At 41.2% G+C, this 26420-nt stretch overlaps 1 protein-coding gene across 1 annotated transcript; it reads right to left on the minus strand.

The window, feature by feature from the left end:
• Positions 1 to 1179: 1179 nt before the first annotated feature.
• On the minus strand, positions 1180 to 26408 carry Nup88 (nucleoporin 88). Its single transcript, XM_027426879.2, has 18 exons — positions 26271 to 26408; positions 25668 to 26060; positions 21992 to 22161; positions 19960 to 20085; positions 18813 to 18899; positions 17180 to 17356; positions 14881 to 15067; positions 14134 to 14281; positions 9828 to 9926; positions 7921 to 8011; positions 5432 to 5533; positions 3447 to 3605; positions 2910 to 3035; positions 2730 to 2795; positions 2541 to 2621; positions 2186 to 2312; positions 1979 to 2097; positions 1180 to 1362 (listed from the first exon to the last, which is right to left on the minus strand). Exons 2-18 carry the CDS (start codon positions 25983 to 25985, stop codon positions 1299 to 1301), a joined length of 2247 nt encoding a protein of 748 aa, XP_027282680.1. The 5' UTR covers positions 25986 to 26060; positions 26271 to 26408; the 3' UTR covers positions 1180 to 1298.
• Positions 26409 to 26420: the final 12 nt, after the last annotated feature.

The following is a 26420-nucleotide window of genomic DNA, read 5'->3' on the forward strand; positions in this document are numbered from 1 at the left end:
ATCTTACAGACCCTTTTCTCCACAAGTTGGGGATTGAGCAATAAAGATGTCATAATTAGGGGACTATTTATAGAGTCTGCACTTGTGGCAAATGCAAACTGCTGGAATCCACTCAACTGAGAAATACCCTAGAGAAATAGAAACTGAAACACTAGTTTTCAACAAACTGTCTGTGGTATGAAATAAATTACAACACCAGGTAGGAAACGTTTTTTTTTTTTTTTAATTTATATTTATTTATTTATTTATTTATTTATTTATTTATTTATTTATTATGTATACACTGTTCTACCTACATGCCAGAAGAGGGCACCAGATTGAATTGTAGATGGTTGTGAGCCACCTTGTGGTTGCTGGGAATTGAACTCAGGAAGAGCAGCCAGTGCTCTTAACCTCTGAGCCCTCTCTCCAGCCCCAGGAAACGGTTCTTTAAACTTAAGTTTACTACTTAAATGAGATCTTGTTTAGAAAGTGGGATTCACCGTGAAAGGAAAGATCAGTCTGGTCTCATACATGTTCCAGTGCTGCACTCAGTCTGTGTAGACCTGTTGTTCCCTTGTATGGCTAACCTGGCTTCCCTTTTAACTGTAACATACCTTATCATGTGGCTTTTAATTGGCAGTCAGTCACTCGGTTGTTTCTAGGCAGGTACCATACTTACCTTTCAAAACTCAAATTGACAGGTATGAAAAGATGATCTAAAGCTGAGAACAAAGTGTATATGGCAGAATACATTGTTTGTTTTCCTTTAAGGTGCTAGAACTTGCACCTCCTACCCATCCAGCAGACATATCCATAGCCAAACTGAGCTCTGAAAGGTAATGATGCCTGTGAGGAAATGAGCCAGCAGAGGGCTCTGTAACTGTAGATCTTCAACTCTGCTCTGAGCTGACTGCAGGTGTATCTGTGTTAACTGTACTGAAGGCATGTCCTTAAGAAAGTATTCAAATTAAAAGAGCTGCTACTGAGTAGGGTGTGTGGTCTTTTCCTTTGCATCCCAGGCTTCTGACTCCCTGAAGAGGCAGCTTTAGTACTGCTACCTATGATTCTTCAGACACAGACCTGGCAGTGTGCAGCTGAAGCCCGTGTCCCAGAATTTTAAAAAATAGACCACAGACTATATAAAGCAAAGTCAAATTTTCAATAAGAATTTATTCAAATATTACAAAACAAAAGGAATAAGAAAATAACCACACCAAAGTTTATTCAAAAATGCTTCTTTATAAATTAGATAGTGCTACCTGTTTGTTTTACAGCACGTGTTTGTAAGCCTTCAGTTGTGTTAACTTCAGGTGGTGTCAGAAGTTGACATGATTTCGGATATCATTGATTTGCTTCACCATTTCCCTTATGTGTTCACCCCTGCAAAATCATCAAATGATTCACTTAAAAAATGAATGAGCCATTAGTATTGAGTTGTAAGATTTTTTTTCCCCATCCCCAGCTTTGAGACAGGGTCTCTCTGTAGCTCTGGCTGTCCTGGAACTTGCTCTGAAGACCAAAGCTGGCCTCAAATTCAGAGATCTATCTGCCGCTGCCTCTCAAGTACTGGGATTAAAGGTGCCACCATGCCCATGAGCCTAAGAATTTTTAAACTCTCAGAGTGCAATAGACTTAAGAATGGCTTGAAAAGGTCTCAGGTAGGAAGCAATGGTTTTCTGTGTGGTGTTGGGGACTGAACCCAAGGCAGCACATATTCAACAGATGCTTTGCCCATGAGTTATATATATAGCACAGCCCAGGTAACACTGCTAATCATATTCATGGGACAAACTTTTGGTTACACAACAAAATCATTATAGGAGAGTCACTATAATTCATCTCACCATATTTATTCATTTATGCCTGTGCCTATCATACCATTCTACAAGCAAATTCCAGACTCAGGATTCTTATCTAAGCAGACAGGCAACTTTTTGGTATACTGCCAAGGAAAAATTGTCTCACAACAGTAGCCGACTGGAAAATATCAACTTACTCTTCCTTCAGGATGGACTGAATGCATTTTCGCTGGTAGGCGCTGAGAGAAATGGTAGGTTTCTGAGGACTCAGCACTTTTTCCATCTTTCGCTGTTGATAATCCTTTTTCATAGTAACCTAAAGTATTGAACAGAACATAGATATTTTGACCATGGTTTGCCACACATTTTTATCGTACCTATTTTACTGTTCACATTTTTCTTGCCTGTTTGATGGCATTGCCTAGATGTCGTAGTTGATCAGGTATCAGCTGTAACTCTTTCTTCATGTCTCTCTCACTGTCAGAGAGAACTGGGAGCTGAGTATGAAAACTGTGAAGCACTTTTTTCATCCTTAAGAAAAGAAGGAAATGTGGGTTAAGACGGCTAATTATAACAGAAACACATAGTGTTTCTAATTCAAGAATTTGTCTGACAGGAGTTAGGGGACAGTATCAAATCTTTCCTGATACTTCAAAGGACTGGAGTTCTATAGGTGTTGAGCACTGGCAGTACCCAAATACTTGTTAAAATCATTAATCCTGAGCAGGGAGGGAACTGGATGCTTCATGGCTCACTGACCTGTTCATAATATCTTCTTGCTTTTCTTTGGCTTCCTCATACTTGTCAGCTAAGCGCTCAGCCATTTCCCGTAGACTTTTCCTGGAGGAATAAAAAACTCTTGGGGTCCACATGATGTGGCACAACATCCTGAGTGAGATGCAGCCCACGACTCCCCATTGTTTTCTTCTCTTTGGTTTTGACACCTACCTCTCTTCTCGACAGTAATTGAGGTCTTCTAGTTGTTTCCTCTTTTGGTCACATAATAATTTGACCCTTCGAAAAGAAGTAGTAGTAGTAAAGGTTAAAGGAAAGCCAGGCTTCTACAGGTGACTACAATGAGTCAACACCTAGCAATGACTAGTGGCTGTTCAACACAGGATACTGTACCTCCGCTGAATTTCTTCCTTGGCAAAGTCCTGCTTGAGAATGTACTGTTCTCGAAACACCTGGGTGGCTCTGCTGATAAGCTGAAGACATTCCTCGGGAGGGGGAGCCAAATCCTTTTCAGACGATCTTTTAGAACAGTTTCTGTCAGTTAGCCGGGTAAAGTAACCAAACAGACAAGTCCTACCTACTTTTTGTTGTTGTTTGAGACAGGGTTTCTCTATGCAACAGCCCTGACTGTCTTGGAACTAGCTTTGTAGACCAGGCTGGCCTCAGAGATCTGCCTGTCTCTGCCTCCTGAGTGCTGGGATTAAAGGCATATGCCCTAGCTATTTCGTCACCCCCATTTAGCATTTTTTCAGGTGCCACTTCTGACTAGCTGATGAGATGTGCCATATCCCCTCCCACTGTACCACAGTAAGGACAGAAAGGGCCAAAAGCAAGGATGAACACTTCGTAGCAAGCACAGAACCCCTAGGTTCAATCTCCATTTTAAAGAAAAAGCCTGTTCTTAAAACTCATATGCCCCAAATCCCATACTTAAGAAATGCTGGGTTGGCAGCACTACGTTGCAAGATGGTTTTAATATGCTTCTCAAAGGAGTCTGGGGTTTCAGCCAGGATACGCAGTGGAGACTCTGCCACTTCAGCATCTTCTCGGGTACACAGCAGGGGAGGAGATGCTGGGTGGACTGTACTTCTGCAAAACAAAGAAGTCATGTCCACTATGGAGCTAGTTGTTGCATTACAGGATGTCATTAGTCACACTTAACCAAAACCCAGGGACATAAAGCCCTAAAGTGCTACTTTTGTAAACTATAAGAATGTGTGTTCTGTACTGAAAGGTCGTCTTGGGAAGCTCCTATTTTGCCATTTGTCTCATCATTTTGGACTACTAAAATTCTTTTTGAAAAGATCAAGGCAACTCAAAAAGATAAATCCCAAGGCCCCTTTCTTGCAAAGGACTCAAGCCAGCACTATTACACTAACCACTTGTTTTGGGACATAGTTTAGATCTGATAATTGCTGGTGTGGGGCTAGATGCCTGCTGTGTACTACATTTGCTTCTACATAACTATTTTTAAAAGTTACACTCGAGGGCAAACATTTTCAAAGGCAATTTCCATGAACTTCGGCAGTACCTAAGTAATGTACATTGAGGGCAACAATTCAAATTTGTAAGAGCTTTAAAGAGTGTTAATATACAGACGACTTGTATTTTGGACAGTTGGCAGAAATATGATGAAAAGGTATCCAGCTAATTATGAATTTTCTCCCCCTCTGAGGTTGATGTTTTTATTGTCCAAATAGTGTGACCATGTTTTATTTAAAACACTAAAGGTGCTGGGTAGTGGTAGGGCACCTTTAACCCCAGCACTCGGGAGGCAGAGGCAGGCACATTTCTGAGTTCAAGGCCAGCCTAGTCTAGTCTACAGAGCGAGTTCCAGGACAGCCATGGATGTACAGAAAAACCCTGTCTCCAAAAAAAAAAAAAAAAAAAAAAAACCCAAAAAATAGATATATATCACATGGTTCTGGGAATTGAACTCAGGTTGTCAGGGTCAGTGGCACTCTTACCTACTGAGGCATCTCATTGGCCCACTGGCAAATATTTTTCTAATGACTATTTCTTTTGTTTAAAGTTGCTAGAATGTTAGTGTCTTTTTTTTTTTTAAATAAAGCAACATAAAATTTATACCTGTATTATTTTTTCATTGTCAAACAATGCAACTGGCCAGTCTTTAAAGAACATGCAAGGACAGTAACTGAATGCGAGTACTTCACACTCTCAGTATTCAGAAACACCTACTCTGAATGGACACCAAGAGACTGGAGGGTCTCACATTTGACATTCCAGTAACTTGGTTTTCATGTCTATTTCTACATTTATAAAATGGTGATTACAACTTAATACATGAACTCAGTTTTATACCCTTTCCCCAGAGTTGCATATTTTGATGTCCCTCTGAGGCTGGCACAGAATTTGGGACCAGACAGAACTTCACCTATATCAGAGCTACATGCAATCTGACTTGTTTAAGCCTTCTTTTACTCTATGGAGATCAGTATATTCCTTAGGGGCTTCTCTGATATGTCCAGGAGGGCATGCAGGAGAACACCCTACATCTGAGCCTGACAGAAACCATCATCTAGCCACAACATGTAGTTCAGCACGTCAGTCCTCTTTGTACTTGGAAGAAAATCTCTAGCTGGGTGCAGAGCATCAGGCTTGTAATCCCACATGTGGTAGGGACTGCCCTAGGCCAGTATGACTGCAGACCAAAACCCTACCTCAGAAACTGAAAAGCTCTGATTCTCAGTTATGAAATGGCAAAACAAGATGAAACACCATCACGCCTAAAATGACACTTTTCAGAGATGGCAAAGAAAACAGAAATATTCACTCAGTTCAAAGCCAAAGATAAACCATATAGACAGCTTCAAGCCAGTTACTGAGGGCATTTCCCCTGTTTTGAGTTGGCAGAATTAAAGATAGTTGTGTAGAGAATACAGAATGGGGCATACAATAAAGGCCTTATGAGACATTCATAGGTACTGGTGATACAGATCATCGTAGGCCCCAGGATGTCCGGTACAATCCAGAATCCTCGAATTGGAGCTGGCTGCCTGGAGAGAGAGAGACAGAGTCACAGTTAAGTTACAAAGCAGCAAATGTATCAGAACCAACAGCAACCACATGCTTTAGAGTCCATGGCCTTCTGGGGCCTGTAGTCACCAAAAACATGGTGATTTGGAAACATACCCTGATCAGTTTAAACCAAGCTCCCACTTAGCAATCTATAAGCTATATACCAATTACCCAGGGATACAAAGCCTCCGTCTTTCTGCTAAGGCCTACCTATCTTGATGAACCTAGTACATCTAGTGCATACACATTGCTCAGAAACCTAAATGAACAGGAATTTGGGATTGCACAATACAAAGCTAATGACCTCACACCTGTCAAGGACCTCCTCGTCTCCTTTAGTGTGCACAGCATTGTTTCCTTCCTATTTCTTTTCACTAGAAGTGGTGGGAAAATATCCATGACTCAGATGAGAACTCCATGTCCATTCTACCTGTGTCTAGCCACATTTCTGCACCTTACTGTCAGTGCCACCTCCTGTCACATCTGAACTGTGCCATCAACTGTACACTTTCAAAGTATCCTATTACGCATCTCCTCTGTTTCCTTTTGTCCATTCAAAACATTCCTCACTGTGGCTTTACGTGAAGCTTTAACTTTGCCCCAGTCTGGCTCCCCTTAACCTTTTCTTTATCTTGTAACAGCAATCTTGTATGAGTGAGTGGTGTATACACAAGTGCCTGTTCACACACCTGTGTGTAGGTAGGTACAGCTTCATTCTAGTCCCTTGAGCCAGGGTTCCACTGAGCCAGGCTGTATCCTCCTGGTTCTGCTCCTACAATGGAGCTGGATATACAGGAATACATGGCCATACCTAGCTTTTTATATTTACTGAAGAGGGTTGAACTCAGATGTTTAAGCTTGTTCAGCAAGTGCTGTTACCCACAGACCCTCCTCCTCATCCATTTTTCTTTTTAAAATAATCTTTGTATGTTAAAAAAAAAACCAACAAGCCACCAAACAAAACTTGCAAATAAACATCACACACTAAAATTAATCAAAGTCTATATATCTCAGTTGTCAGTATGTAAACCATATACAAAGATGTGCATTTAGACCATGTTTCCCATACTGGGCCAATAATTAAAAGGCAAAATTGAGGCTATAGCTCAGCGTTTGAATGCTTGCCTAGCATGCACAAAGCCTTAGGTTCAATGTATAGCACTTTGAAGGAAAAAGGAAGGGGAGGAGGCGGCCATCCTTCTTCATAGGTAATCACTAGCCCCATTTTCACACTGCCACGTTTTTGCCTTGCTTTCATTTTAAACAATTTATTGTATGTGTATGAGGGTTTTGCCTGCATGTATGGCTATATACCAAGTATGTCCTAGTGCTGGCAGAGGCCACAAGGCATCAGATTTCCAGTAAGCTGAGTTACAGATGGTTGTGAGCTGCCATGTGGGTGCTGGGAATGGAACCTGGGTCTTCTGCAATAGCAGCCAGTTCCCTTAGCTGCGGCCATCTCTCTAGTCAAGTAAGACCATAATATATAGTTGCCTGCTCACTTTTCAACCTGGGACAGTTTGCTGTCACTCCTCAATCCCTCTACTATATTGCTGAGTCTCTACTCTATTGCTTGTCAGTGCTCTTGCAAATAGCTGCTTCTTGGTATTCATCACATCTCCACTCTGGGTTCCCTCATTCTCTGAACCCGTTATCAAGTTTCCTTCTTGGACTCTGCTGCTCCACTCACTGCTCACAATCATGCATTGCTTCTCTCTAGTCTCCTTTTCTGACTCCAGACCTTTTCCTGGGGGATGTTTTAGAATAACAGTTCCTATGCTGACACTTTCACTACTCCAGACTACTCCAAATTTCAGACCCATACACAATTGCCTATTAAGTTCTTCTACTTAAGATGTACTAGAGGGACATCACTATCTTTCCAAATCTGCTCTTTTCTACATACTGGGCTTTCCAAAGGGTACCACATCTATTCATTTACCCAGAGAAGAAACCTGGCATCCATTCTATGCAACTTTCTATATTCACCAACCATTAACTGAATATCAACTAGGTACTCTTTTATGCCAAGTTAGCAGGCACAAAGCCAACAGAATCCTAATAAAACGATAGACTGCAATCACAGCGCACACAGAGAGGCAGAGAGAGTGAAGCAAAGACAACAGAAGAGCCCTGATTTAGACTGGGGAATTAGGGAACCATCTTTGAAGAATTACTTAAAATGACAAAATAAACATTAGCTAAGAAAAGATGGGAAGCTGGAGTTGGGGACATAGGAAACAGGGTGACTCTGAAGCATGACAAAGCTTCAGATAAATACCTGAAAATGATGATAATCTTAAAAGTGAAGCCAGAATTACCAAAACAATAATTTTCTGGGTACACAGGGGAAGAAGGTCCTTACCTGCATGGCAGTGGTTTTGTACACAGAATGTGCTCTACAAAGCATTTCTGCTCTGCAGCAAGTTCCTGTAAACTATCCTTATCTTCTTCATCTATAAAAGAATGTATTACAGAAATTAACTGGTGCTTAGACAAAACTCCAAACTAAAATGCTGTCACTTTTTCTTTTTTGGTTTTATAGGGTTTCGCTGTACTGTTTTTGGAACCTGTCCTGGAACTCGCTCCTCTGTAGACCAGGCTGGCCTTGAACTCAGAGAGATCTGCCTGCCTCTGCCTCCTGAGTGTTGGGATTAAAGGCATGCACCACCATGCCCGGCCATGCTGTCACTTTTTAAATGTAATTAAGTTCTTGTTTCAAGCCACTGCACTGCTTCTCACAGAGGGTGCCTTTCTCACCAGAGCCCAGCTGAGAAGTTCCTGAGAGCTGATGGAAGAGGGTGAGACAGTTTTCATAGGGTGTGGTGAGTTTGTCCTATAGATAGTCCCACACTAATGAGAAAGCCGGCAACACCATTTGGACTTAGGTCATTAAAAAAAAGAAAGAGGGAGCCGGGCATTGGTGGCGCACGCCTTTAATCCCAGCACTTGGGAGGCAGAGGCAGGCAGATCTCTGTGAGTTTGAGGCCAGCCTGGTATCCAGAGTGAGTGTCAGGATAGGTTCCAAAGCTACACAGAGAAACCCTGTCTCAAAAAACCAAAAGAAAGAAAGAAAGAAAGAAAGGAAAGAAAGAAAGAAAGAAACAAAGAGGGCTGGAGAGGGCTCAGAGGTTAAGAGCAGAGCAGTGGTTGTTCTTCTGGAGGTCCTGAGTTCAATTCCCAGAAACCACATGGTGGCTCACAACCATCCGTTATGAGATCTGGTGCCCTCTTCTGGTGTGCAGATATACATGGAAGCAGAATGTTGTATACATAATAAATAAGTAAAATCTTAAAAAAAAAAAAAAAAAGAAAGACATGAAGTTAGAAGAGGGATTGGGGGGCTGGAGAGATGGCTCAGAGGTTAAGAGTGCTGACTGCTCTTCCAGAGGTCCTGAGTTCGATTCCCAGAAACCACATGGTGGCTCACAACCATCCATTGTGAGATCTGTTGCCTTCTTCTCGTGCGCAGACATACATGGAAGCAGAAAGTTGCATACATAATCAATAAAGAAAATATTAAAAAAAAAAAGAAGAGGGGTTGAGGCTTGATGAATGGATCTGAGAGGAGTTAGGGGAAGGTGTGTGTGTGGTGTGTTTGTGTGGTGAATATGACTAAAATACACTGTATGCATGCACTGTCTACATGCTAGGCAAATGATCCACCACTGAGCTATATCCCAGCCCTTTTGGATGTTTTTTAACATGAAAAGATAAATATCTGAGAACAACATATATATGGCTTTCCCCTTGTATTCTTTGTTAACAAATTACAGTATTGGATGCTAAAGAAAGCTGCCATTTCTGGAATAAATATCATTCAATCTTTTCGTGTCTATATTTGTCAGACATATTTGCTCTAGTTTGTATATTTTGTTTGGTTTTGGTATCACAGGTTGAGGTAAATGCTGTTTTTTTTTTGGGGGGGGGGCTCATGAAGAATATTTTAAATGGTTTTGGGCAAGCAGTCTCCCTTCCCTACTTTTCTACTCCAGTCAGTTCTGGAGTCTGTCCATTTCATCTAGGCCTTCTAACTGTCATGTTCAGTTTTCCCTTATAATTTTAAATTTCTGTAAGCCTAACAGTCTCTACCTTTGTTTTCTGACTATAGTAATTTTACCTTCTCTGTTCTAGTACTTGGTCTATCTAGCTAAAGCTTTGCCAGTTTTGATGATGATCCTTCCATTCTTCTATTTTATTTTTTCTTCTCCAAACTACCTTTTGTCAGAACCTCTGAAACTACTGGGAAATACACAGTATTAGTAAACTCACCTGATCCAAGAAACTTGTGAAGTTTATGAATCCAAGTCAGCCCAACACTGTGCACACCAGCTTCATGGGTACAGTGGTATCTTGAAGGACACTTGGGATCTGCAAGTGAGATCACCAGAGACACAAAGATAACCAACCACTGGGAAACAGGAAGAATTTACCCCAATAGCCTATAAACACAAAGTGATGGAACCGACTGTCTATAGGATTTTCACAGCTGTGCACTGTTGTCAGACTTGTAAGTTTTTAATCTGAATTCCATTTGCAAGGTGACAAGTATTAAAAACAACAGATATTGGGCTGGAGAGATGGCTCAGAGGTTAAGAGCACTGCCTTCTCTTCCAGAGGTCCTGAGTTCAATTGCCAGCAACACATGGTGGCTCACAACCATCTGTAATGAGATCAGGTGCCCTCTTCTGGCCTGCAGGCATACATGGAGGCAGAGTATCCTATACATAACAAACAAGCAAATAAATAAACTTAACAACAGATACAATCTAAATATGATTTTCTTTTCATACTTCTTTTGAGATAATACTCATTATGAAGCTCTGGCAGGCCTCAAACACACAGAGATCTACCTTCCTCTGCCTGTGCTAGGATTAAAGTGTACACCATCATCCCTAACCCCAAATGTAGTTTTCTAAAAGTACTTTCCCATCAGGTAAACCATTCATCCGTTTCACATTTATTTCAAGTTGTTCAAAGTAAGGGTGGGTGAGAATGGAACTCTACACATACTGTCTTAAGATCCTACAGCTCATGACTCAGCAGAAAGACAGCCATTATCTCACTGGGGCCATCTGACCTCTGGAAATGACCTTTCTTGGATAAAATACTGCAGGGCTAAGAATTTTAGTTTTAATCTCTAAGAATCAGACCCTCTAAAATGAGAAGCAATCATGAATCAAAGCCTGTACATTGATGACAACTTCACAAAAATCAAAAACTTGGAATCTTGTTAAAAGAAGCTAGTTCCACATTGGGAACAATACCTAGAGTAGTCAACAGAAATAATCTTAAAGATGGAGCAAAGGGAGAACAAAGGTGGAGGAAGGAGGAGGGAAAGAAACTAAAGAAGACATTGAAGAAGCAAAGCAAGAAAAGGAGGAGCCATATCCCAAGAAAAGATCAGTCAGCAAATCCCTTATGAACACTCTGTGACAAAGTTCAAGTTAAGAGAACACCTCATGGTGCAAGATTAAATTTAGTGTCACAAATAAAGAGATATGCCAACAGTTTTGTAAAAAGGTAGAAATACAATGAAGACGTGTCCAGGTGGAAGCAGCACAGAAGACATAGCAGCTGTGTGGTGTTGCAAACCTGTTATGCCAACACCTGGTGAAGGAGGAAATGAAAGTTTTGAACTGACCTTATAAAGGACTTATCAATAAGCTTACTAGAAGACACTAAATCACACAAAAATAAAACTTAGCTAAAGGAATACTGCCTCTCCCAGGCAGTTTAGAGAAGATGACGCTGGTTAACAGCTGCCTGGGAAAAGCAGGCCTGGTCTATGTGGGGAGAACTTTTGCATTGTAGCTTTCCCCATATGTCCAAACAACCAGACCTTGGAATTTCTGTCTCTGTTTGAACATATTTCACTGTTCAAAATGTAATATGGTGTGAATGTATAAAAGCTGAGGGGGATTTTCTGTTCGGGGCCAGTTCCCATTTGTACATCTGCCAGAAATTAGCACGTGGCAATACTAAATTTTCCTTTATTAAAAAAAAAAAGGGGGGGGGTAGCTCTGGGTCTGGCAATATGACTCAGCAAGTAACGGGTGTCTGCCATGCAAGCCTGGCAACAAGTTCAATCCCTAGAACCCAAGTAAAGGTAAAAGGGAAGAACCGACCGCACAAAGTCCACTTCCATACATGTATTGTGGCATTTGTGTCCCCATTCCATGTACCTCCCCATCATAGCAATATATTTCTAAAAATTAAGAAAAAAAAAAAGAGAACAGCTGGAGAGATGGCTCAGCAGTTAAGAATAATATTCTTCTAGAGGCCCCAAGTTCAATTAACAGCACCCACATGGTGGCTCACAACTGTCTGTAACTCTAAGATCTGACACTCTCACACAGACAAACAGGCAGGCAAATAAAAATAAATTAATAAAAAAGCAAAAAACAAAACTAGAAAAACCCAAACAAACTTGGTAGCTGTTGAAAACCTACGCTTGCACACGTCTCCCGAGTACAGAGGAACTACTACAGCACAGGTTTGCAGAAGACATCGGCACACTGCTCAGTATGTAGTCCCATCAAGAAACAATAAGCACTTGCAAAATGACCTCCTTTGAAACCTAGAACCTATCTTACTTTAGCCTTACAACACGCCCCCCCCATTCTCTTGAATTTCTACTGCTACTCATGTTTATCTTTATGGTTCAGATCTCCTTTTAAATTCTATGTATAGTGTGTGCATGCAAGTATGTGTTATGCATGTGGAAGCTTGAGGACACCTTTCAGAAGTCACTTCTCTCCTTACATTATATGGGTACTGGGGATCCAACTCAGGTTGTCAGGCTTGGTGACAAGTACCCTTATCTTCTCAGCCACCTTCCCGGTCCTCCCTTTTCTAGACAGGGTCTCATGCAGGCTAGATTGGCCTCAAACTTCCTATGTAGCTGAGAATGGCCTTTCACTTCTGCTCCCCCATCTCTACTTACGGAGTGCTGGGATTATAGGCACACGATACAACCCTGGTTTATATGGTGCTTGGGACTGAACCCAGGGCCTTGTGTATGTCAGCCAAGCACTTACTGTGAGTCACATCGCCAGCACAGTTAAGATTTTCTAAAAGAGGGGCTAGAGAAGTGGTTCAGAGGTTAAGAGCCCAGCTGCTCTTTCACCCCATTTAATTCCCAGCACCCACATGGTGGACCACAACCTTATGGAACTCCAGTTCTAAGGGATCTGATGTCCTATCTTGGTCTTTACACATGTGGCACACAAACATACATGCAGCCAAAACACCCATATACATAGAAAAGAATGGAGAAATATAATTTTTAGAAAGGTTTTCTAAGAAATTAACCCATTTTCCTAGTCCATTTTATCAGTTTAGAGTATGCACTGCTTTCTCAGAGGTTCCCAGCACTCACACTGTGACTGTGTGGCTCACAATACCTTTTAACTCCAGTTCCAGTTGCCAGCTTGGCGCAGAGGAGGCAAGATGAGAATGCCTTACTGAGAAAAGGTACCAAGTTACGTGGCTAAATATAAATAATAATTATGGATTAATTTAAGTTGTAAGAGCTAGATAGTATTACGCCTGAGCAATACGCTAAACAGTTTTTGCCTGCTTGCCATCACTCTTGCTTCGCTGACATTAGAAAGCTTACTTCTTTGGGACATACACTGAAGACCAACTGAGCTATCCAGCCTCATGGAATGAACAACTTCTGGGTTTTGGACTTCCCACTGGGATACAGCCACTGTTGGACTAGTTGAACCACAGCCTATATACCACTCTAATTCTCTTTATATATAAGGTACCATGCCTGTTTTGTTTTCTGCCTTAATGATAATAGACTAATCCTCTAGAACTGTAAGCAAGTCCACAATTAAATGCTTCCTTTTGTAAGAGCTGCCTTGGTCATGGTGTCTTCACAGCAATACAACAGTAACTTATCTTTATAAGGAAACCAAATAATACCTTATATCATTTTACCTCACTATGTGTTCATCTATCAAGTTTTTAGACTTAATGTTTATACTGCTCAAAACAGAAATGAGACATACCTAGTGAATTTTCTTTTCTTTTTTAAGATTTATTTATTATGTATAGTGTTTTGCCTGCATGCATGCTTTACACCAGAAGAGGGCACCAGATCTCATTACAGATGGTTGTGAGCCATCATGTGGTTGCTTCTGAGTGTTGAGATTATAGGAATTACCATTATGCCAGGTTATGAAATCAACTTTTGTGTGTGTGTGGGGGGAAGGTCACCAAACATCTGGGAGACACCAGTAGTGTGGTTTCAATGGGTAAAGTGACCACCACGCAAGCATGATCCCTAGAATCCATGTAAAGTGGAAAGAATCATCCAGAAAGCTGTCCTCTAATACCCAAACTTGACATATACACACAAACATCATATACACAACAATAAGGAAACTAAATATCTCAGTGGATCCAGATATGTTAAAACTTGAGTCTGCCTCAGTAAGAATGTGCTGTGTAATAACTAAAAGTTCAAAAGAATCCAGTGATAAACTTTCTAAAAGCTGAGATCATACAAATAAACTACAAGTTAGCATAAATACAGTGGGATAAAAAGCACTTAGTGATACCTTACCTTTGTGCAGCTTAATTGGACAGGAAAAGTCAGAAGCAAAGGGATCATCCTCTCCAGATGCCAGTTTCAAGGCAAGCTCTAATTCAACACACTCAAACACATACAGAGAAGGGATGAGGTCAACTCTGGGATCCCAGGACTTTTCTGACTGTTAAAAACACAAAGGGAGAAGAAAAAAAAAGGACTGAAATTCCAACCCCTCTCATGAATTTGAAAATGTACACAAATGAAAAAAAGCATGGGCCAAGCTTTTATTTCATTATGTTTATAAGTGTTTTACCTACAACTATGTCTGTGCACTACTTGCATTCCTGGTGCCAACAGAGGCCAGAAGAGGGTGCTGGATCCCCTGGGACTGGAGTTATAAACAGTTGTGAGCCACCATGGGTGTTAGGAACTGAACCTGGATCTTCTCGAAGAGCAGCCAGTGAGCATAACCACTGAGCCATCTCTCCAGCCCTAAGAGCAGACTTCTGTTTGGAAGATTCAATTTACTGCTTCAGGGTGTGAAACCCTTAATACAAAGATCAGAAACAAATACATTTCATGGACTGGTAAATTGGGCGATCTTTTAACTTCTTTCCACTTGGACTCTTAATTATGCTTTAATTATTCTTATATAAAATATATAGTTTCCAGAAATGCCATGTGTAAGCTAGAATTCTTCATATTAAGCATTCAAACTGGCCCATAAAATACACCTGCTATTAAAGATACGAACTATAGTAACATTAGCCTGGCACTTACTGTTTGATCATCTTCTTCTTCACCCTCTAGTACAACACAGTGATACAGCATTCCTGACTCAGTCGCAATTACTAAGATATTGGGAACACAGGGCAAACAGAGTACAGCACAGGCATCGTAACCGTAGTTATCTTCAGCTGCAGGGTGCATAGGCAATGGTCCCAACAGCTTCCCAATATTCCCAGGGCTAAAGGAAGAATGAAAACCTTATCAGAAAAATATTGACAGAAGACAACCACCCCCTACTCTTCGATTTTTGTCTCCCTTCAGTTACTGTAACTTCAAAAAGAGGTCTTTATTCTTTATTTTCCCACTCACATCCCAACAATAGTGATTCTTGATCTAATTTTCCCTTTGAAAGGAAAGCAGCAGTGCCTGAAGAGATTCCAGGGTTTTGTTTTGTTTGGTTTCTTTATTCCTTCCAGACAAAGTCCTATCTAATCTAGGTTGCCTTTAATTATTGATCCTCCTATCATAGTTTCCAGAGCTAGGATTCTAGGAGAATGCTACTGTGTCTTTGAAGACACTGTAGACTGTTACACCATGAGGTTCAGGGGCATGCCTGGCATCTGTTGGTGGTGGTAAGATCAGAGGTTTCATCCTCAGAAATCACTACAGCCACCAGAAAAAAATGAGACAAAGGGCTAGACTGATGGTTCAGCACTGGCTACTCTTGCAGAGGACCTGAGTTAGATTCCCAGAACCCATATGGTGGCTTATGAATGTCTAGCTCCAGTTGTAGGGAATGTGATGTACACTTCTGACCTCTGCATACAAATTGTACACATACATATATGTAAGCAAAAACGCATACATATCAAATAAAAATAAATCTTAAAAAAAAAAAGACAAGGTCCATTACACAGCCCAGACTAGCCTCAAACTCAGAACGGTTGTGTGCTAAAATTATTGGCATGTACCACCACATCTAGCCTGGTTTCCATTTTTAACTCTCCACTGACAGACAGTATTCTAGCAAAGATTCCCCCATGATTCTAGTTGCTGAATCCAACTAGACGTGCTATATTATCACTGGTTAACAACTGTTGCTGCCTGACATTCTTTTGTTTTCTTGAGACAGAGTCCATTCAAAAAGTCTTTGCTGTCCTTGAACTCACTATACAGGCCAGGCTGGCCTCAAACTCACAAAATCTGCCTGCCTCTGACTCCCAAGTGTGGGCATGAAAGACTTGCACCACCTGGTGGCTGAACACTGTTAACACTTCTAACAACTTATTTTCTGGTAGTGTTCTCTACTTCTCTGAAAGAGTCCTTCCTAAGTGTTGTTCTCATTTTTCTCTCTTGTTTTCTGGGCTCAAAGGGTGAACCTGAGCCCTGAACAAAACAAAACAAAAAACCCCCAACAACAAAAAGGCAAAACTCCAATTAAAAAAACAAAACCCTGAGTATATCAGATAGAAAATTGTACAACTTCAGTTCTCCCTGTCCTACTCTGCTCAGAAACCACCCTATTTTCCAGAACAGACCTCAGCATGTTCATTACCTAGGAATGTAACTCCATCAAATTTCCATGGAAGATACTGCTAGCTTCAGTATTTGTTGTTATTGTTTACCTGAATTCACTGCTCTAGATCAAGATATCAGATCACTGAACCTTAAATGGCACCTGTGCTTATTTGCATACTCTAGTCTGGGATGCCCTTGTGACTAAAATGTTCTTACCATTCCTGATGCTTCCCATGTGATATCAGTCCTCTACAAAAATTCCCCTAACTCCTGCAGTCAAAATAATGCCTCCTAACTTTGAACACTAGTACTGTGTCCCAGTACTAGGAAATGAGTCCTTATATGTTCATGTGTATACATGCCTTTTCTCCACAATTTTAAAGCAAGATATCAGATTACATCTAATCATATCCATGCTACCTGGTTTATCTAAGTGAAACAGTGAAGCCAGGCAGTGGTGGTACCCTCCTTTAAAACCAGCACTTGGGAGGTAGAGGCAGGCAGATCTTTGTGAGTTCAAGGCCAGCCTGGTCTACAGCGTGAGTTCCAGGACAGCCAGGACTGTTACACAGAGAAATCCTGTTTCTAAAAAACAAAAATAAAAACCCAAAACAAACAAAAAACAGAGAGAAAGAATGCTTTTTCAGTTAACTAGACTTAATGAGCCAAATTTAGTCTTTTCTTAAAACTATACAACTTCTCTAAATAAACAAGAAAGAGGACAATTAAATAATCTGTACCATTTCTCATTTACACCTGAAACACAGAAATGTGTATGGCAAGTTCAACAATGATGACATATGCAGCAATGCTGGTTACTGCATGAACTCACCTGTGTAACAGACTAACATAGGTCAGGAAGGTCTCCCCATTCTCATATAAGATGTACAGTGGATACGCCACTACCTCTTCTTTGCCTTTTTGTCCAAATATATTCCTTGAGACTGTTGCAAGTGGCCCAAAGTCAAATGCAACTGCAGTCTCTCCTAGAGATGCTGTATATGCCCTTCTGCAAAGAGATGTGAAAAAAGTTGGCTGAAAACAAAATTATTATGAAGATTAAACAAATTCTCATAAGAATTAGTGAAAATTTTTGATTTTGAAATAGTTTAAATACAGACACACAAGTAACATATATACAGAAATACAAAAGGAAATGGAAGAAAACATGAAAACCAGATGAACACAAATTTATTTATTCCACAAACATTTACCACTTGTTATGTGCATGCAGTGTTCTAGGTTCATAAAATTAAAGAAAGACTTTGCTCTAGAGTGAGAGAGAAAAAATAAACACCACATTCAAGAAGTGATTTTTTGTTGTTACTTTTGGTTTTATTAAGACAGGGTCATACCATATAACCCAGGCTGGCCTTGAACTGTAACGATCCCTCTGATTTGGCCTTAAAAGGAGGGCCAAAGGGTGTTTGTAGGAGTGATGTTTAAAGCAGCCTGTGTGGCACAGGAGGACATTGAGAAGCAACAAATACAGGCCGGGAGGTTGTGGCACACACCCTTTAATCCCAACACTCGGGAGGCAGAGGAAGGCGGATCTCTGTGAGTTCAAGGGCAGCCTGATCTACAAAATGAATTCCAAGACCACCAAGACTGTTACACAAAGAAACCCTGTCTTGAAACCACTTTCCCACAACCAAAAAAAAAAAAAAAAAAAATCAAATACAGAATAAAAATGCATAAAATGTTCAAGAAGGGGGCTGGAGAGATGGCTCAGAGGTTAAGAGCACTGATTGCTCTTCCAGAGGTCCTGAGTTCAATTCCCAGCAACAACATAGTGGCTCACAGCCATGAGATCTGGTGCTCTCTTCTGGTGTGCATATATACATGGAAGCAGAATGTTATATTTGACTGTGTAGTGTTCACCAGAAGACTGATCAGTAGGCCAGAGGACTGGGTTTTGCAAGTTCAAAGGATGATTCCATTAAGAGTAAGGCAGGGCATGTAGTAGGTAAGAAAACAAAAGCCAGGAGCACAAGATAATCAAAAGGGCCAGGCACAGAAGTGCACGTCTTTAATCCCTACAGTAGGGAGGCTGAGGCACGCAGATCTATCTCTCTGAGGCCAGCCTGGTCTAAACAGTGAGTTCCAGAACAGCCAGGGCCATGTAAAGAGACCTTGTCACAACACAACAAAAATCAGTAATCAGAAGGACTGAGTCTATTCTATTCCAGGTGCTGTGGGTTCAGCAATCTGTGTTACCCACAGAGTGCACTGGCAGGCCTCCAGCCCAACACTTTTACGATTTTTAGACCTGCACAGTTTTATCATGTATCATGTATTGTCAGTCATACTTTAGAATTTTCTTATAAAAAGAGATCAAGTTGGTAGTTAAAATGACAGATTTGTGACTTGTTATATTACCATAACCTCACCGTTGGAAATTGTGTTAGTTGCTACATTTACATTCTCAATAAATCCAACATTTTGTGACACAAATAAAAACTTACCCTTTATTGAGTATTAAGCTTTCTTCTTCTGCTTCTGAAAGTACAATCACCTTAGTGGGTGTCTGAGGCTCACGGAGAGAGTAAATTCTAGCAGTCAAAAGAAAAAAGAAAATAGTACTAAAGTTCTCTTTGATGCCAGGCAGGGTAGCTCACACTGTAATTCTATCACTTGAGAAGCTGAGGCAAGAGGACCATGAAGAACTCTGAGCTACATTTACAGACTAGTATGGGCTACAGAGTAAGACACTGTCTTGTCCAAACCATAAAAGTTTTCTTTCTTTCCTAGAAAAGATCTCCATCCCCAACTAATCACTTCTTAAGTATTTTCCTACCAGGGGCTGAGACATGGCTTAGCAGTTAAGAGTACTGTTGCTCTTGTGGAGGAGCTGGGTTTGATCCCCAGCACATACATGGAGGCTCACAACTGTTTGTAACTCCAGTTGTAGGGAATCCTTCCTCTTTTGACCTCCTTAGGCACCAGGCATGCATGAGGTACACATACATACATGTTGGCAAAACACCCATACACATAAATTTAAAAAATTTAAAGTTTTCCCACCAGTTTTCAAATCACCTTTTTGCCAAAGATCTTGCTATTCCCGACATGTTGCCTATTTCCTCTGGTTAACTATGCAGAAGGGGAGCTTACGACTCAAAGAAAAACTATCTTTAGCAACACTGGGAGAAGGGGGAGATGGGTAAGTGTTAGGAATAGAACCCAAGGCATTAAGCATAAGCACTTAACCACTGAGCTACATTCCCTATACCTTTAGTCATATAGCAACTTGATATGCCAGCTTTGTTGATACCCCTGGGAGGTCTGCCCCCTTCTGAACAGAAAGAGAGGAGGAGTGGATTTGGAAGAGGGGTGGGGAGGGAATGGGAGGAGGAACACCTTTAATCCCAGAACTCCTAGTCCACAGTGGGACACTATCTCAAAGGATATCTATATGTGTGTGTATATATATATATATATATACACACATATTGAGTTTTCATATATATATGAAGAGAGAGAGAAATCAAATAAAACATTACATTAGTGACTTGTGTCACCCTATGCTAACTATTTAGTAAATACGTTAAATGAGTAATAGGAAATAAAGCTTTTCAATTCACAAGGTAAGCTAGAGAAGGTAAAGGTCACCTTATCACATTGTCTGACGTCAACAGCACTATATGGGGATCCAGCATCTCACTTGGATACCACGCAGCATGCTTCAGAGTCAAAGAGGTAGAGCTGGTGAAAAATCTCTCAGCAATCGGTGTGGTACTAAAATAAAAGAAACAATTTTCAAAAAAATATTTTGAAATGTTTGTAGAACTTGGAGAAACATTTTCTAACCTATTGTAACACCATTCCTTTCCTTCTCTTGTCATTCTAAGAACATTCAAAGGACCTATCCAAGGAATCAAAGTGCAAATATTTTCTACACTATAGTAATATATTTTATATATTTTGGTTTTGCTGGTTCAGACAGGATCTTGCTATACAACCCTGGCTGGGGCCTAGCCCTCACAATGTAACCCAGGCTGGCCTTGAACTCACAGCAATCCTCCTGGCTCAGCATCCTGAGGGCAGGGATACATTTGTGTATTACCACACCCAGCTCATATAGTTTTTTGTTGTTGTTTTGTTTTTTTGAGACAGGGTTTCTCTGTGTAGCTTTGGAGCCTGTTCTGGAACTTTCTCTGTAGACCAAGCTGGCCTCGAACTCACAGAGATCCACCTGCCACTGTCTCTTGAGTGCTTGGATTAAAGGTGTGCCCAACCACGGTCCAGCATAGTTCCTTACAAATGTGTTTTGATATTTCTTCTTGCTTGGTCTTTTTACTAATCAATGTAGTAAGGAAACTATAAGGGCAGATATTATGATGGTTATTCTGAAAATTAAGAAACAGCGATCTAGCCTGGCGTTGGTGGCGCACGCCTTTAATCCCAGCACTCGGGAGGCAGAGGCAGGCGGCAGGCGGATCTCTGTGAGTTTGAGGCCAGCATAGGCTCCAAAGCTACACAGAGAAACCCTGTCTCGAAAAACCCAAAAACAAAACAAAAAAAAAACAAAACCAAAAAAAAACCCCAAAAAACCCAAACAAACAAACAAAAAAACATCGATCTAAATTAAGAATTCAAGCACTCTCCTTATATTATAGAGGTAAAGGTAAGTCTAGGTTTTTACCTTATATTTTTTTCAAGACTTTATAGATCCCTGGATTTTTATTTTTTAATTTATACGTGTGTGTGTGTGTGTGTGTGTGTGTGTGTGTGTGTGTGTGTATAAAAATAAAGCTGAAAGCTGGGTATCACATTTCTGTAGTTCCAGCATCCTCAGCCTGCAGCCACAGGTTCACTCCTGTGGGTGGGGGAAGCAGGGAAGGGCAGTTACTTGGCAGGCTTAGTTATACTAGGTATTAAGACTTCCAGACATGTTTTTTTTTTCCTCCTTTTAAAATTTGGAAGAAGCCACGAGGCTTAATTTAGATGTTTTGTTTTCCTTCCATGATCGAACACCTGGTAGCTGACCAACTGATATGCTTTTAGGCCATGAGTAGCTCATGGTACGTTTATGCTGTCATAGTACAACATTCAATGATGAGAAAATGGCCTGACATACAAATGGTGTCTTGGAATGAATTTATGTTGTGTTAGTCAATAGTCAAAACCCTTAGCCCACATGTTTTACTTCATTTTGTGAATAGTTAAACTCATGCACCTAAATGCAAACTTGCAGCTATTTCTGTAAAAGTAAGGGGCTGATATTGGTTTTTTTTTTTTTTTTGTAATTACAAATAAATACTAATATAGTATTCTTCAAAAATAACAACAAAAGGGGCTGGGAAGGTGGCTCAGTGGTTAAGAGCACCTGCTGCTTTTGCAGAGGACTCAGGATTGGCTCCTAGCATTCTCAAGGCAGCTCCCAACCATCTGTAACTCCAGGGATTTGACACACTCTTCTGGTCTTTCAGGGCACCAGGCCACATAAGCAGTGCATTTATATAAATGAAGGCAAAACACTCATAAACATTAACAAAAATGGTAACAATAGCAACACAGGAAGCAAGTCTGCATTGACCACATGAAAGCTCAAATGTTCCAATAGTAGCACCCAAAATACATTTCAACAGCCTCTGGTCTTAGCAACTTACACAACTAAACACTAAATGGAAATATAACTTACCTGCAATTCACAGTTGCTTTTCCACCTTCAAATTCAGACTCTTTCCCCCATCTTTGAGGTAATTCTAATGCCATAAGTCCTTTCATTCCTATCAGTGCTACATGATGTTGCGTTGGACTTAACAAGACTTGATGAATTTCAAATAGGGGTGGATTTATGCAAAGTAATCTCTGAAAATTAAAGCAATTTAGTAAAAATAGTTTATTTTAATGTTAATATATTTGAGAGTTGCTTGAAACCACAACCATGGTTTAATTTTCTATAGCTACAAAATAACAGCATTCTGGATTAGTACTGATACTAGTTTTATTAACTGATTATCCCCAATGACTAAGCCTCTAAAAGCACTTGCTCCTCTTGCAGAGGACCAGAGTTTGGTTCCCAGCACCCACATTCTTAGCTCACACTGTCCAGTTACAGGGAATCAGTTCAGACACTCTCTTCTGGTTTCCTGGAGCACCTGTATTCACACACACACACTTAAAACAAAAGTCTTAGGGCTGGAGAGATAGCTCAGTGGTTAATAAGAAGCAATGGCTACTCTTCCAGAGGACCTGGGTTCAATTCCCTGAATCCACATGGTGGTTCTGTAACCACCATCTGATCTGACCTCTGTGGGTACCAGGCACAGGGATAGTACTTACACACATATACTGAGAAAATATGCACATACAGAAAATTAAAAACAAGGCAAAACAAAAAACTTTAGCTAGTCAGTGTTGGCATACACCTTTAATCCCAGAACTCTGGGAGGCAGTCAGGAGGCTCTCTAGGTTCAAGGCCAACTGGTCTACAGAGTGAGTTTCAGGACAGCCAGGGCTACACAGAAAAACTCTGCCTCAAAAAAAAAAAAAAAAAAAAAAAAACCCAAAAACCCCAAAAAACAAAACCTAAGCTGGGCAGTGGTGGTGCATGCCTTTAATTCCCAGCCCATGGGAGGCAGAGGCAGGAGGATCTCTGTGTGTTTGAGACCAGCCTGGTATACAAGAGCTAGTTTTAGGACAGCCAGGGCTACACAGAGAAACCCTGTCTCTAAAAGCTAAAGAAGCAAACCAAAGAAACAAAAACAAACCATAAAAACTTGCCCCCTCACATAACCTAGTAGGCACTACTTGAGATTTGTTTTTCTTGTTACTTAAGTGAATAAAAAACTTTAGAAGTATTAGTAAAAGATAACTATTTTATAAACTATACTGTAGAATAACATATAGCTTCAGACCAAGTGTGGTGGTACACACCTTTATTCCTAGTACTGGGGAGGAAGATTACAGGTGCCTCAGTCTGAGTTGCAGGTCACCCAAAAGTTCAAAGTGAAACACTAGATTAACTTCAAGAGCTTTGCAGCAAACAGTACTGATTTATCTGTGTTCAGTATCAAAGAGTGATAATTTTAAGGGAGTTGTAATAATTTGTCATCACATCACACATCCTCAAAAATACTCACTTCTATACTGGTACTTCCTATTTCTTTTCTCATGACCATTTCAGATTTCTATTTTTTCTTTTTACTCTTAGTAAATAATGAGACTGTCAACATATTATTTACCTGTGTATGGAGAACCATGCATTTAATCATTTAAGATAAGGCTTTTTTGAATATAATGAGATTTCTAATTGTTTTTATATCTGTAGGCTAGCGTGTCTTTAAATGCCTGTTGCAGAGCTGGGCAGTGACAGAACACAGTTTTAATTCCAGTTCTTAACAGGATCTGTCTGATCTCTGAGTTTGAGGCCAGCCTGGTCTACAAAGCAAGTTGCAGAACAGCCAGGGCTGCTGCACAGAGAAACCCTGTCTCAAAAAACAAAGAAGAAAAAGAAAAAAAAGTCACCAAATAATACAGAGCTCTTACATGCTCTAGGTTTATGACAAGTACTGGATATAAAAAAGGTAAACATAGCCTCTGTTTTGGTGTTTACAAATGAGAAAATAAAACAAAAGTTTTAAAGTAATTATTACTGCATATTACTGCACTAAATGTTACAAAGCATGAACACGTTATTAACCAAAAACTGAACAGTGTACTGGAACCAGGTATGAAGTTATCCACCTTTAGTCAGGCAGAAGCAGGGCTTAAGATCAGGAGCATGTGGTCAGTCTGTTAACTGTGGTCCCCCCCCCCCTCTCTCTCTCTCTGACACACACACACACACACACACACACACACACACACACACACACACACACACACACACACACGAACGATGGCCTGGCTCAGACGTGTAATCTCAACACTCAGAGACCGAAGCAGGAGTTCCAGACCAGCCTGGGATACATAACCAAAGGGGAGAAAAAAATCAAAACAAAATAATTTACTGAAGTATGTGTGAATTTCTGATACTTATTCGTAATGGGAATTTTACAGCGGTAGATGTGTAAATGTTGACGTAGTTTCTCAACAGCCCTGGCTGCACCTTGTTAAAATCAAATCACTTCTTAGTAAGAACTGGTTGGTCCAGGGCACACAGTACATCTCATACATTAGAATGAATGTCACATTTTGGGTTTTCTTTTTTTTTTTTGCTTGTTTGTCTGCTTGCTTGCTCCTTTTTTTCTTTTTGAGACAGGGTCTCTCTCTCTCTCTCTTCTCTCTCTCTCTCTCTCTCTCTCTCTCTCTCTCTCTATATATATATATATATATATATATATATATATATAACTCACTATGTAGACTAGGCTGGCCTCAAACTCAAAGAGACCTTCCTGCCTCTGCTTCTGAAGTGCCAGGATTAAAGGCCTGTGCCACCAATCCTGGCTTAAAAAAAAAAAGTCTTTAACTGAGGAGCGAGGTGGTTTTTTGTTTGTTTTTAACTAATTGTTTTTTGGTAGAGTTGGGGGGGTGCTACAGGATGAGGGGCAGATTTGGAGGGACTGGGAGGTGGGCGGGATTGGGGTGCATGATGTGAATTTCCCAAATTATGATTGAAATATACAGGGGGTGTGTCTTTGAAAGAGTATCAGTTTACTACAAATGAACAGTTCAATAAAGCAGTATTCGGTTACAGCAAGTCTAGAATAGAATACACTGTGATTATATCAACTTTCACAAGCCATTCATTGGCTCATCAAAAACAAAAAAGTTTGAAGACCTAGCTCAGAGTTGGAACTCCTATGTTTCCCCCGGTGAAGGCGAAGGTGTGTGTTAATGGGAGTGTGTGCACGTGTGTTGGTTCCCTGCTCTGAAACAAACGAACAAGCCTTTCCAACTTTAGTGAGGGCCTAAAAGGTCAAAACCAAAACCAAAATACAGGGATTCTCTTTTCACGTCAGGCAGGTAATTTGGTCCTTTTAAATCCGTCTTAAAGCCCACAAAAAAAAAAACAAAAAACAAAAAACAAAAAGAATGTGTCACAAGGTTCTTTTGGTCAAACAGCTAAAAACATCTCCGCCAACTTCTCTTACCCTGCTGTGCTTTTCTCATTTCACGGTTCTGTCTTTTTCACCCCAGACACTCAGAAAGCCAGCACCTAAACAGCACGAGCTCCTCTAAGTGCCTGGCAGTGACCGAAATAACAAACAAGCTGGAGAGGGATAAAAATATCAAAGAGGGGCTTTTCCACTCGAAGCGGGGTGTCCGCTACCACTCCCACGACAGAGCCCAACAACCAAGACGCGAAGCGGACCTCAAAGTTGGGTGAGAGGCCGGCTAAGGGTCGCTTTCAAGACGGACGGGCGCACCTGGTACTGGGAGAGAGGGGGCTCCACGCCGCCGCCGCCGCCGCCGCCGCCGCCGGGACCTCGAAGGCGAACCACCAAGAAGGCGCTGCTTTCCGCGTCCCACAGGAAGAGCTCCCCTCCGAGGCCGAACACCAGGTTTCTCGTCAGCAAATGCGGCGGCTGGGGCGGGCACGAGGGCGAAGTCGAAGCCGCTGGCTTCTCCGCTTCGGCTGGACTCTGGTTTTTCAGGCCCTCGCGGAGCCGCAAGAACACGACATGGTTAGGAAGCCAGCTCTGCCACAGCTCCCCGTCACCCGCAAGCCCCTCGGCAGCCGCCATCTCGAACCAACAGCTCTCGGTTCTGGCCCGCCGCGGCGCGTAGCCAATCCGCGACCAGCTCTCCACAGCTTCAGCCTATCAGCGAGTAGGAACCCGAGGACAGGCATCACTAGAGAAAAGCCAATCTACGGCGCCGCAGATTGACGTCAAAGTGGGCGGGGCGGGGCGTGGTCAACCACATCGCCGGCTTAGAGACGGTTTTGGAAGGGTGAAGGAGACGTGTGTGTCTAGTTGTCTACTGACGCCTCCCTCCGGGTAGACCCAGAACTTTCTCTCAAGACTCACCTCCCTCAGCCCAGGTGGTGTTTACTTCTCAACTGTCACAGCTTCATCCGTCTTTGGATTCCTCTAAACCTGTCTGTGAGCGGATAGCCACTAGAGACAGTTCCAAGAAAACCTCGCCACCTGAAGGGCGATCAGCACCCAGAAACTAGA

This window comes from Cricetulus griseus, chromosome 7 (genome assembly GCF_003668045.3).
Source record: "Cricetulus griseus strain 17A/GY chromosome 7, alternate assembly CriGri-PICRH-1.0, whole genome shotgun sequence".
NCBI lineage: Eukaryota > Metazoa > Chordata > Mammalia > Rodentia > Cricetidae > Cricetulus > Cricetulus griseus.